General features: G+C 23.9%; 2 protein-coding genes across 11 annotated transcripts in view; both read left to right on the plus strand.

Annotated features, from left to right (window-relative positions):
* The window catches only part of LOC126894630 (acetyl-coenzyme A transporter 1-like), a 30,627-nt gene extending 26,109 nt beyond the window's left edge, over positions 1 to 4,518 (plus strand). For all 6 annotated transcript variants that reach the window (XM_050665774.1, XM_050665776.1, XM_050665773.1 and 3 more), the window contains 4 exons: positions 1,119 to 1,303; positions 1,355 to 1,475; positions 1,573 to 1,788; positions 4,194 to 4,518. In XM_050665774.1, coding sequence (XP_050521731.1) covers positions 1,119 to 1,303; positions 1,355 to 1,475; positions 1,573 to 1,788; positions 4,194 to 4,355 — 684 coding nt within the window. In that variant the 3' untranslated portion in view covers positions 4,356 to 4,518. The remainder of the gene's footprint in view (positions 1 to 1,118; positions 1,304 to 1,354; positions 1,476 to 1,572; positions 1,789 to 4,193) is intronic.
* Positions 4,519 to 4,608: 90 nt separating this feature from the next.
* Positions 4,609 to 12,609, plus strand: LOC126895243 (acetyl-coenzyme A transporter 1-like). 5 transcript variants are annotated; one of them, XM_050666888.1, is made up of 10 exons: positions 4,609 to 4,734; positions 6,652 to 6,853; positions 6,961 to 7,087; positions 7,241 to 7,400; positions 7,452 to 7,606; positions 7,667 to 7,860; positions 8,917 to 9,101; positions 9,726 to 9,858; positions 12,025 to 12,240; positions 12,285 to 12,609. In XM_050666888.1, the coding sequence occupies exons 2-10, from the start codon at positions 6,671 to 6,673 to the stop codon at positions 12,309 to 12,311; spliced, it is 1,380 nt and encodes a 459-aa protein (XP_050522845.1). In that variant the 5' UTR covers positions 4,609 to 4,734; positions 6,652 to 6,670; the 3' UTR covers positions 12,312 to 12,609. The 5 variants fall into 5 exon arrangements, with proteins under 5 accessions (XP_050522845.1, XP_050522849.1, XP_050522848.1 ...); XM_050666892.1 differs by having other exon boundaries at positions 12,312 to 12,608; XM_050666891.1 differs by having other exon boundaries at positions 4,629 to 4,748.
* The last annotated feature ends 300 nt before the right edge of the window (positions 12,610 to 12,909 follow it).

Below are 12,909 nucleotides of genomic sequence, written 5' to 3' on the forward strand. Positions count from 1 at the left end.
AGAAGATAAAGTGTCGGGACAAATTTTTTTTTTTCATTTTATAGTACATAAAATAAGCTTTAATTTGATATATGTTTAAAGGACGCAGTATTTCCGGAACATTTTCAAAAATTAAGTTGAAAAAGTTAGTTTTTGTAAAAAAGTTGCAATTTTAAATCCCCCCCCATGAGCAGGTTAAGTGTTAAATTTTCAAAAAAATTATATCAAATGAAAGGAAAATATCTAAGGTTTTAGTTTAAAAAAAAATTATGTTGATTTGTTGATTTTTGAAAAAGTTATGGAAGTTTTAAGAAAAAAAAGTGAAAAAAATGACAAAATTTGTCGATTTTTAAATTTGTAATTTTTTTGGATATTTCCCCCATTTGCGGGGAACGAGGGAAAATTTTTAAATTTTTAAGGGTAATGTCTTCAACTAGATACAATTTGTGATCTTTTGACGTATTGTTAAAAGAAATCGGTCCAGTGAGAGCTGAGAAAAAGTAGTGACAGACAAAAAAAAAAAAAAAATAAAAAAATAAAAAAAAAAGTAAACACATCATGGTAAAATTAATACCTTCTCAGCTTCGCATCGAAGCTAATACAATGACCCTATCACCAAAATCAATAATTCGGGTAATAACCTCAGGTTATTTTTTAAATAAAAATGTTATTTAAATAGGTTATTACATTGAAAAATTAACTTTTAGTAAATTCGCTCTTTAATACCAAAACGTTCAAAGCAGAATTACAAATATCTTTTAAGATATTTTTAACTTTTCGCTATAGACATAGGCATAAATTTAAGAAAAAACTAAACATAGGAGCTAATTGATTATCCTCATTCTAAAAAAATATTATATATAAAAATACATGTAATTCTCTATTGAAACTTAGGGAAGACTTCGATCTTAGGCCACACTTTCCCTAATTTATATCTACACGAAAAAACTATACAGTTGAGCCGATCCAAATTATGGTTAATATAGTAACAATTTAATTATATAGTGAGAAGAATTATATTATATAGTTGAACCAAGTATATTATTAAGTTGGAAGATAGTTCTTCCAGTTATATAATTATTTATTTTATTTACTGATTTTTGAGATATTGCTTAAATATTTTTTTTCTTTTTAACTAGATAAGCTTTAGTTCTGTCGATGCTGCATTTAATTTAAAATTAATTAATGAAGGGGTTTCAAAAGATGATTTAGCTGCTATAGAACTACTATTGATGCCCATACGTATAATTTTACCATTTATCATAACAAAATTTACTTCAGCTTCTAAACCTTTGGAGAATTATCTCATATCAATGTTATTTCGGTATGTATAAAACTTATAATTAGTAGTGATTTTATTTCATTTCTATTTTAGATTAGTAGTTGGTGCTGCTAGTACAGCCGTCATATATATTACTCCATATTTCTTGAGTCAAAATGAAAATTATACTTTGATTTATAAAATTATATTGTTTACTGTTTATTTTTTACACGAGGTATGAAAAAAGAGTGTTTATTATTTTAAATGATAAGTAATTAATAATAAATGTATATTTATTTTTAAACTTTTCTCTGTTAATTTTTACTGTTTAGTTGATAGTATGCGTAATGATAGTAAATATTATGGCTTTCTACGCTCGAATAAGTGATCCAAAAATTGGAGGTACTAATATGACTCTGTTAAGTACAATTGGAAATCTAGGAACTTCTTGGTCAAAAACTTGTGCTATATGGTTGATCGATTTTTTTACTTATAAACAATGTTCAAATGATGATTCTAATAAATGCTTTTATAGATATGATACAAATGTGAGTTTAAAGCAAATATGATTGAAAAAAAAAACCCAGCACAGGAGGATGGCGGCACAGTGGTAACGTGGCATATTTGGATCAAGTATAATGATATCTGATAGTGATTAAAATCACTATCATAAAAAACGCTTCATGTATATCTTTAGATAGTGTTTAAATTTAAAAAATTGGTGGATTACTCCAAAAGCTACATGATCTGCTAGTTCCTTATTAATATCCTGATTAAGATAAAGAATGTCGAATGAAAAAGGGATATAAATATTATTTCTCATAAAAAAATTTTGTTGATCCATACACTTTTCAATAAGTTATAGTATTTTAAGGAAAAATAGTAAAATATATAATCGAGAATTTAACACAAAAATAGCATTCGGTAGCCATTTTCACAGTGAAAATAAATAAGTCCAAATTTTTTTTTCCCATGATAAAGTGTATTACATTAGATTTTATTTAAGATATAAATAAAAGTGTCAGTATATCCGGTTCACTTAAAAAAAATAATTTTTTGTGAAAAACTTGTCATTTTGATCTCCTTTTGTAGGCAGGTAATGGGACAAATTTATTTTAAAAAAAATAGGTAAAACCTGATGTATCTATAAAAACAAATGTATTGATCCATACATTTTTCAAAATTGAAAAAGTGTCAAAAATTAGCGATATTTAAATTAGTCATTTTTTTTGAGATTTCCCCTATTTATAGGGAATTTGAGATATATATAAAAGTGTCAGACTTTCCGGAACATTTTCAAAAGTCAAGTTGAAAATATTAATTTTTTGTAAAATAAGTTGTCCTTTTAATCCCCCTCTGTGGGCAAGTAAAGAGTCAGATTTATAAAAAAAATATACCAAATGAAAGGTAACGATATCATGCATCTATATAAAAAAAATTATATTGATTTGGTTATTTTTAAAAAAGTTATGGCAATTTTAAGTAAAAAAAATTGTAAAAATTAGCGATTTTTAAATTTGTAATTTTTTTGGAGATTTCCCCCATTTACGGGGAACGAGGGAAAATTTTTCAATTTTTGAAGATAATGACTTTGACTTGATACGATTTGTGATCTTTTGACGTATCGTTGAACGAAATCGGTTTGGTGAGAGCTGAGAAAAAGTGGTAACAGACACAAAAAAAAACACATCATAGTAAAATTAATACCTTCTCAGCTTCGCATCGAAGCTAAAATATAATAATAATTAATAATTTCAAACCTTTAAATAATTTAAAACACTTGTCATGTGAGTAATTTTTGTGTTAAAATTCTCGATTTTATATTTTACATTTTTAACTTTATAGTTCTATAATTTGTTGAAAAATGTATGGATGAATACAATTTTTTTATGAGAAATAATATTTATATCCCTCTTTCATTCGACATACTTTATCTTAATCAGGATATAAATAAGGAAATATCAGATCATGTAGCTTTTGTAATAATCCACCAATTTCTTAAAATTAAACACTATTTACAGATTCACATGAAGCGTTTTTTATGATAGTGATTTTAATCACTGTCAGATATCATCTATGCTTATTCCAACTATGCCACTTCCCTATTATACCATGACTCCACTGTGCTTGAATTCTTTAATGTTATATGAGCATTAAAAATTGTTGAAATCAAATATAAATAATTTTAATATTTGATTGAAATGAATTGTGGGATTTTCATTGGAAATTTAGGAATATAGGGAATTTATCTACTTTTATTCTTCCTTCAGAGTTTAAAAAATATTTTATCGGTACTAAATTAATCATCTACTACTCTAACAATAAATATAGTTGTCTAACAATGTTTTTTGGGGGTAAGCAGAGACAGTAAGTCTCTCTAACACTAACTGCACCTAAAGACTTAATTTACAATATTAATTTTCAATATCATTTATAAAATTATATTAGCTAAAAATAATAGTTTTTTATATTTCTTTTGGTTTTTTGAGTAAAATATTTTTTAGTTTAAGTTAATATTTTAAATATATTTTGAGTTTTAAATTTAATTATCCAGAAATGATTAATTTTTATTTTTATTTTATTATATTAGCTAACTTAAAAAATAATTATACTTAAATTACAGATTTATAATTCAAATTGAAATTAAATAGTTGAGTATACAGAATGTTCAGCAAATAAGGATATGGGTTACTATTGTTCTTATTGTTTGTAACCATTTACATGTATCCCTTACTTACTGAAAATCCTGTATATATTTAACATAATAAAAATATTTTTTTGAATGATTTACTAAATTGATACAAATTAAATATACCCATGATACATAAATAATTATTAACAAAATTTTAAATTGAGCAAAACAAAATTATCAAATTGTTTTTAATTATTGTCATAATCATAAATATTAATACTAATATTAATATTAATACATATTAATAAATTTTTACTTTAGATTTGTACAAAATCAGGTGGGACTTGTAGAATTTCTGTAGATGGTTTTTATATTGAAGCATTAATATGTACAATATATGGAATATTATGGTTTTTTTTCTTTAGAAAACCTATAAAGAAGCTACAGTCAAAACCAATAAATGAATGGCATGTCAATAAGTAGAAAAATTTTATATTTCTTATTTTTAGGTTTATTTGTAATTTATACTTGCATAAAATATTAAATGTAATTTTTAAAATTTTGTTAATTGTTAAAATTGAGTTTCTATATTTTACCTTGAGACTAATGAATTATGTATAAGAATAAAACTATTTTTATGTTTTTTTGTTATGTTTATTATTTCATTAAAACAATAGTATTCAAATTAAGTGTACCTTCCACAACTAATCTTTTGACTCAAAAGTCTTCAGGTTTACTCACTTTTCAGTACAGATTTTTATATCATGTTTTTTTTTCAATATATCATGTGTGTTAGATTAATAATTTATTAGTCAGTTCTAGGATGTGTTTAAATATTTTCATTTCTATTTTTTCAAATTTGGTAAGATGATTTTTGTGAGTTAATTGGAAATTATCACAATTAATAGCATCGAGTAGTCTGCAATTTAATTATCATTGACTCAATATTATAATAATGTATTAAATCATTTTTATATAAAATAAATTATTTATTCAATTTATCTAAGACCTTTAAGTCATCATATAGCATAACCTACACCCAAAGAAAAACCTCAATCAAAATTGAAAGAGAAATTTTATTAAGGGTTTATATTAATGTTTTATTAATACGAACAAAATAACTATTCTTATAAATAATTATTGTTCAAGACAAGAAAAAAGAATATCATATTGATAAATATATCATTGATTCAATAGTAATGATATATTTATCAAATTGAACAATGAATTTATTATATAGATCGAGATTTTTCTCTGGGTGTATACTACTTAATTTAATAAGTAGCTTACGTAATATTTTAAGGAATCTATGTTTAAATAAAATAATGAGGAACAGAATTATATATTACTTAGTGCAAAATTTAGAAGGTCAATGCTACTTATGATTTAAATTTTTTTTGCTCAATATTTAAAAAAGTGAATATTAACATTAATGCAAATCTGAGAAGTTTTGCATCAATTTTACTTCCTTTTTTTTTATGTAATTGTTACTACAAGTTCTTAACACCTACTCGGCAGATTTGGTTCAACGATACATCAAAAGATCACAAATCTTATCTAATTGAAAATTTGATCCTCAAAATTAAAAAAAAATACATCCTTCGTTTCCATAAATAGGAGAAATCTTATAAAAAGTAAATTTTTTTGAAATTGTCAAATTTCGATTTTTTAAAAACTTTTTATACATAAAACTGACATAACATTTAAAAAATGAATTAATATCAAAACGATTTTTTTTATAAAAACCTTAGGTATTTATTTTTGGTTTTTTTTTTTTTTTTTGAAAATCAGACTACCATCTTAAGAGGTAATTCAAAATAACAAATTTTGTTTGAAAAGTTAATTTTTTCAACTTAATTTTTGAATTAATATCATGTACTGAATACAAGAATTCTTAACACCTTTAAATATATCATAAAGGTCATGTAATATATTGTATTTTAGAAAAAAAACCTTGGCCTCTGAACTTATATTCGTGGTGTAAATATTTAACGTATTCAAAATTCATACAATTTTATTTTTAAATGGTCGAATTATTTTTTTTTTAATTTAAAATGTATACCATTATAACACTTTAAAAAAGGTAAATATGAACGAAATGTTTTTTTAGAAATTTTCATTTTAAGATGTACCCTATCCGATAATTAATCTACTAAAAAAGAGTGTTTTATAAATTTATATATATATTTATTTTAAGTCATTAATATTTCAAGCAAATATAAGTAATGAAACTTTTTTTTTGCTTAAATGATGGCACCTCTACAATCCTAAATCCGATAATCTTGGCGTGTTTAAAAATATAGTGTTTCATATAAATAGTTGATCTAAAATTATTTGAAAAGAAAGGTTAAGTTTTCTAATAATCATAGTGAACAAAACTAGTAAAAAATGAAAAAAAATTGATCTTAATTTAAAACGAGCAGATAATATTGATTACACATTTTTTTCTTATCCTGATTTGCTATAACTTTAATTCTAGTATAATAGTAATACAAAATAAAATAAAATGTTTAAATCATATTGATTATTTACTTGCTTTACAAAGATTATTTTTTCAATTTACATTTTTATTCTTTTCATTATTAAAATATCTTATGATAGATTACTTAACAATAAAGTTATGTCTCATTAACTGGTTTCAACTTTTAAGTAATATTGTAATACTAAATTACTGTTAGTCTTTTATTTAAATGTACTTTAATCCAATGTAATTTAAACACTAGTACCATACTAATAAAGTAAATATAAAACGTAATAAGTGTAAAATAAATTTTTTTAGCATTTCTTTTAATACTATAATGTCAAATAATGTTCAAACTCATGTTGAAGATTCAAATCTTTCAAAACCAAACTTAAAAGGAGATTGGAATAATATTTTTCTATTAATTTTGCTTTATACACTTCAAGGTGTAGAGCTTGGTTTTTTATTAGCCATGCCAATTATTTTACAAAATCAAAAAAACACAACATACGAAGATCAGGTATAAAGTTAATTGCTTTTATTCTACATAAGTTACTAGCTAATACACGGATAAATTTTCTCGCCCATTAATTTTTTTTACTATATATATTCTAATATTTATTTTAGGCTCTATTTAGTATTTCTAATTGGCCATTTAGTATGAAATTAATGTGGGCTCCAATTGTTGACTCATTATACATAAAAAAATTTGGACGAAGGAAATCATGGTTGTTACCAGTTCAAACTTTATTAGGTAATTTATTTTAAAAACATAATATTCAAATTAAAGAAATTCAAATAAGATAATTTAAACAAAATTGTTTTACAAGTATATTGTATTATAAAGCTAGCTAATTTATTTTTTATTTTTTTGGGAATGATATTAATTTTATCATATAATTTTTAGGAACTATTCTTCTCTTCTCAGCATACAATATTAATGATTGGATATATAAAGATGATAGAGTTCATATACTTATTTTATCCGCTACTTTCTTCTTGACTAATCTTCTTGCGGCTACACAAGATGTTGCTGTTGATGGATGGGCATTGACGTTGTTAAAAAAGTAAATTTTAATATTTTTAACTTTACTATGAAATAATTTCATTATATACAGAGAAAATGTTGGTTATGCGTCAACGTGCAATTCAAGTGGCCATTCTATTGGAGGGTTTTTTGGCTTTGTATTAACAGTTCTTTTAAATTCTGAAAGATTTTGTAACAGCTATTTACGCTCTACGCCTATGAAAGGAGGAATTGTTTCCTTGGACAGTAATTTTAGATTAAATTAACTTTGTTTTAACGAATAAATGTATTCTTTTGTTTGTTTAGGTATACTTTATTTTTGGGGATTTGCTTTTATAATAGTTACTTCACTTATTGGCTTATTGAAAAGAGAAGTTTCAAGTTTGTCAGCCAAAGACGATACTGCCAGGTTAAATGTGTATCAAACCTATAAAATGTTATTTAATATTATTAAGTTACCTGGTATCATTACATTGATTTTTGCTCTTCTTATGTTCGAAGTAAACATAAAATTCTATTTAATTTTTATAAATTTCATTATTATTTGAGAATTTATTTTTTGTGGAAGTATCAAGAGTAATGAATATACGCAGTGGCCCATTTATCTTTCACACCGTTCTTAAAAAAATAAATTTACCTTCTTGTGCTTTATTAATATGGGAACTCCCGTCAAACTAAAAACGAATAGTATTACCTATATATTTTAAACAAAATTTCAACAAAAAATGAAACCATTTTATTTTAAATGGATTCTGTAAGTAGTAAAATAGTAAGACTATCAAAATAACTTTGTTTTTTCAAAATTAGCTAAATTTAGCTTTAATACGAAGCGAAAGAGATATTAATTTTATTATGCTATTTTTTATAATTTTTTTTTATGCGTATTATTTTGTATACTTAGTTTTGGATTAATATATCATCGATTAAATAAAAAACTATAAACAAATTTCCTTCAAAAATTGAAAAAGTTCTATATCAAAACAATTATAAACAATGATTTTTTTTAGGAAACCTAAACTTTAAATTACACACAAGTCTCTTGAATGTAAATCTGACATCCCAAAAATTTCAATCTAATGACGCTAACAATTACGAGTTCCCTTTAATTATAATTTATAGTATACAATTAAATACTGACACATAAAATCAAACGTATGTTAGGATTTTATTTTGTGTAGCAAATATCTTGACGTAATTCAATTGTAAAATTTTAACGTGCTACTTATTGTCCCTTATGATAAAAATAATAGTAATTTTATAATATTCAAATGTTTGTTTCTCATAATTCTTCTTTCGAGAATAAAAAAGTCTAAATTTTTATTTTTGGTATTAAGGCCATCAAAAATATTGAGTCGAGGCAATTTCCGCTAATGCCATCTATCAAATTTATTTCTGTATTTCTTCAAATTTACTTTTGACATATACAAATAAATTACATGAAACTGTGATGATTGTTTATAATATCATATATTTATAATAGGAGTGATAATTTCATAGGATTTAAGCATTACTTTCATTTGTTTATTATTATTTATTAATATTAATATTAATTGTAGATTGGTTTTACTGCAACTGACAATGTAACAACATTAAAGCTATTAGATGCAGGCCTACCCACTGAAAATTTGATGATGATTACTTTAGCATTTTATCCAGCTAAAATTTTAATTCCCGTAATAGTTTCAAAGTATACTTCGGGGCCAAAACCAATGAGTGCATTATTAAATGTATATCCTTTTAGGTAAGATTTACATTCAATTAAAAAATATATTTAAAAAAAGATTATTATTATATAATTTATTCTTATAATTATTTGTGTAATTATGTTATAAAATATTTTCATTTATCTTACTTTAAAAATAAAAATTTGGTAGTGCTTAAAGCATATACAAATTTAAAGATCTTATTTATTGTAGGGGAGACTGGAGCACATTTGAATGTGGGGTAGATTTGAATTGATTAATTAAAACTAGTTGTAGTTATAAATTAAAGTAAAATAAACACATCAAATGTTGAATACAGCATAACCAACCATTTGTATTTTACGTGAAGTTAATTAATAAGTACAACTAGTTTTATTTTATCAATTCAAATCTATCCCACATTCAAATGTGACTCAATCATCCCTAATATAATTTTATTTTAGAATGAGAGAAAAATAAAATCAGCCTTTTGAATATTTTACTTTTGTTGTGTCTTTGTTCCTATATCATTAGGTTTGTATTATTGTACTGTACCTTGATTAGAAAAAAAAAAGATTTTATTTAATTGCCTTGCTGCATAAGTTTCGCAACCACAATAGTATTTCTCGAGATAAGACTTTAAAATTTAAATAAGAAAAAAATTAACTATGATTTTTTTTCAGACTTTCTAGTGGAATATTTTGTGGCTTATTAGTATATGTCACGTCAAAATTGATTGGAAAAGATGAAAATGGTATATACGAAAGATCGATAATATATTACGCATTTTTGATTGTAACTATTTTTATTAAAGAGGTGAAGTAATAATTTTCATTACCAAGTTCACAACTAATTTAATGTACATTTAACAAATATAATGGAAAAATACTTACTTACTCATTATATTGACTCTTTAGTGAATATAAATCTTTACCTATTAATTTTTGCTCCTTAAAATATTTTATTTTATTATTTGATTAAAAATGATTATGTGTCATGCAATAATTCAAAAATATAAAAAAATAACTAATTTTTTTTGTAAAATTGTATGGGTTTTTAAATAATTTATTTTTTTACATAGTTTTTTTGATAGATGCTTGATGTATTTACCTATCATTTGGTATATTTTTTTTGTAAATCTGACACTTAACCTGCCCACAGGGGGGGATTTAAAATGACAACTTTTTCACAAAAAATTTACATTTTCAACATAACTTTTGAAAATGTTCCGGAANTCACAAAAAATTAACATTTTCAACATAACTTTTGAAAATGTTCCGGAAGGTCTGACACTTTTATATATATCTTAAATTAAAGCTAATGTAATGTACTTTAATTTGAAAAAAAAAAATTTGACCTCTGGACTTGTCTTCATGGTGAAAACGGCTACCGAATGCTATTTTTGTGTGAAAATTTTCGATTTTATAATTTACATTTTTTACTTTAAAGTGCTATAACTTTTTAAAAAATGTATGGATCAATACAATTTTTTCATGAGAAGTAGTATTTATATACATCTTTCATTGGATATACTTTTTTTTTAAATCAGACCTTTCTTCTGCCCACAGGGGGGGATTTAAAATGACAACTTTTTCACAACAAATTTACTTTTTCAACATAACTTTTGAAAATGTTCCGGAAGGTCTGACACTTTTATATATATCTTAAATTAAAGCTTATGTAATATACTTTAATTTGAAAAAAAAAAATTTGACCTCTGGACTTGTCTTCGTGGTGAAAGTTGACATCAAAGTTAATAAAAAATTACGATTTTTGTAAAATAATTTTTTTTTATATTTTTAACTTAATAATGCTCTAACTTTTTCAAAAATGAACATATCAATATAATTTTTTTTTATATAGATGCTTGATGTCTTTACTTATCATTTGGTATATTTTTTTTGTAAATCTGACACTTAACCTGCCCACAGGGGGGGATTTAAAATGACAACTTTTTCACAAAAAATTTACTTTTTCAACATAACTTTTGAAAATGTTCCGGAAGGTCTGACACTTTTATATATATCTTAAATTAAAGCTAATGTAATATACTTTAATTTGAAAAAAAAAATTTGACCTCTGGACTTGTCTTCACGGTGAAAATGGCTACTGAATGCTATTTTCGTGTGAAAATTCTCGATTTTATTATTTATATTATATTTAACTTTATAATGCTATAACTTATTGAAAAGTTTATGGATCCACACAATTTTTTTTATGAGAAATAATATTTTTTAATAATCCATTTTTCAATCAGTATATTAATAAGGAACTAGCAGATCAAGTAGCTTTTGGAATAAAACACCAATTTTTTTAAAATTAAACACTATCTAAAGATTTGCATCGAAGCGTTTATTTTTGTTAGTGATTTTAATCACTGTCAGATATCATTTACTTGATCCAACTATGCCACGTCACCACTGTGCCGCGACCCCCCTGTGCTGGGTTTTTTTTAATTCAAACATACAAATTTATTTATTTTTAATAATAAAATATGACTAATCTATAACAACTTTTAAACCATTATTTTAAAAAATATTGTTGTTTATAAACGTTGACTTGAAGAGAAGCAAGGCACAGAATATCTAATAATAAAAATAATTTGACCCACGCCTCATATTCAACTTTTATTTTAAAATGATGATATTTTCAAAAATATTGGTCAAAAGTTGTTACTGACCAATCATTTTCCAATATTAAAAGTTTTATTAATTAAATGATCTTCTATGATGTGTGCCATATTAATATATAAATTGCTATTTAAAAAAATCAATGAATAATTGTTAAAGGGGTAAAATTTGTTTCTGTACTTAGTGTACAGAATATGTATTGTTTTATAAATTTTTGTAAAGAAAAAAATTATATTTTGTATTTTTAAAGATACAAAGAAATAATGATACATTCTCACCCTTAATCACTATTTTGACTATAATTTTTAGAATTAGTCTTAAATCTTAAGCGATTTAACTTTTTTTTTAACAGCTTCTAGCATATTACATATTTGTAGCTACGATGGGGTTTTTTGCAAAAATTAGTGATCCACGATTTGGAGGAACATATATGACAATGTTAAATACAGTTTCAAATATAGGAGCTTCTTGGACAGCCACGGCATCTTTGTGTATGGTCGATTGGCTTACTTTTAAAAGTTGTTCAAGTGATTCAAAAAATAATTGTTCAACGGAAGATCTTACAAAAGTTAAATACTTTTAAACTTTCTAAAATAAATTCTTTAACTTTAGACTTATATAATATTTTCTGGCTTGTAGAACTTCCGGAGGAAATTGTTCCATTGAACTTGATGGTTACTACCTTGAGTTAGTAATTTGCTTAGTTTTGGGAACTATGTGGTATTTATATTACAATAAAAAACTGAGAAATCTACAAATTAAAGGTTGTGATTATTGGTTGGTAAATACGGACAAGTTTCATTCAAACGAATTAAATTAATTCATTTACTGAACTTTAAATTTATATGCCTTATTTTTAAAATGTGTATTAAATTTATGTAAACAATAATGTATTTAAATATCATAAAGTAAATAAATCAATTTTTTTGGCTTTCTAATTGCTAAAAGAATAAAGATTATCTTAATAGTTGTGAATATATTTTTTCAATGAGTATTATATATTTAAGAAAATTTCATTTTACACGAAATAGCCAGTTACATAGTCTTGGAAATATATACGAGTTATTCATGGCCGTGTGTCTCTATTAATTTACTAAATTTTGTGAATATAAAGTATTATCAGTTTTATTTCACAAAAAATTGAAAAATTATACATTGCTATGCGCAAAAAATAAGGCTCCAATTCAAATTGTCGTTATTTTCATGATTACTGTGTATACATATGATGATAATGTGT

The sequence above is a fragment of the Daktulosphaira vitifoliae genome, unplaced genomic scaffold, assembly GCF_025091365.1.
Source record: "Daktulosphaira vitifoliae isolate Bord-2020 unplaced genomic scaffold, ASM2509136v1 Scaffold_1, whole genome shotgun sequence".
NCBI classification, from domain to species: Eukaryota; Metazoa; Arthropoda; class Insecta; order Hemiptera; family Phylloxeridae; genus Daktulosphaira; species Daktulosphaira vitifoliae.

Coding starts and splice junctions, on each gene's coding strand:
- LOC126895243 (XM_050666888.1), top strand. CDS start 6,671: ATGTCAAATAATGTTCAAACTCATGTTGAAGATTCAAATCTTTCAAAA. Junction 7,401..7,451: donor GCATTGACGTTGTTAAAAAA/GTAAATTTTAAT, acceptor CATTATATACAG/AGAAAATGTTGGTTATGCGT. Junction 9,859..12,024: donor TAACTATTTTTATTAAAGAG/GTGAAGTAATAA, acceptor TTTTTTTAACAG/CTTCTAGCATATTACATATT.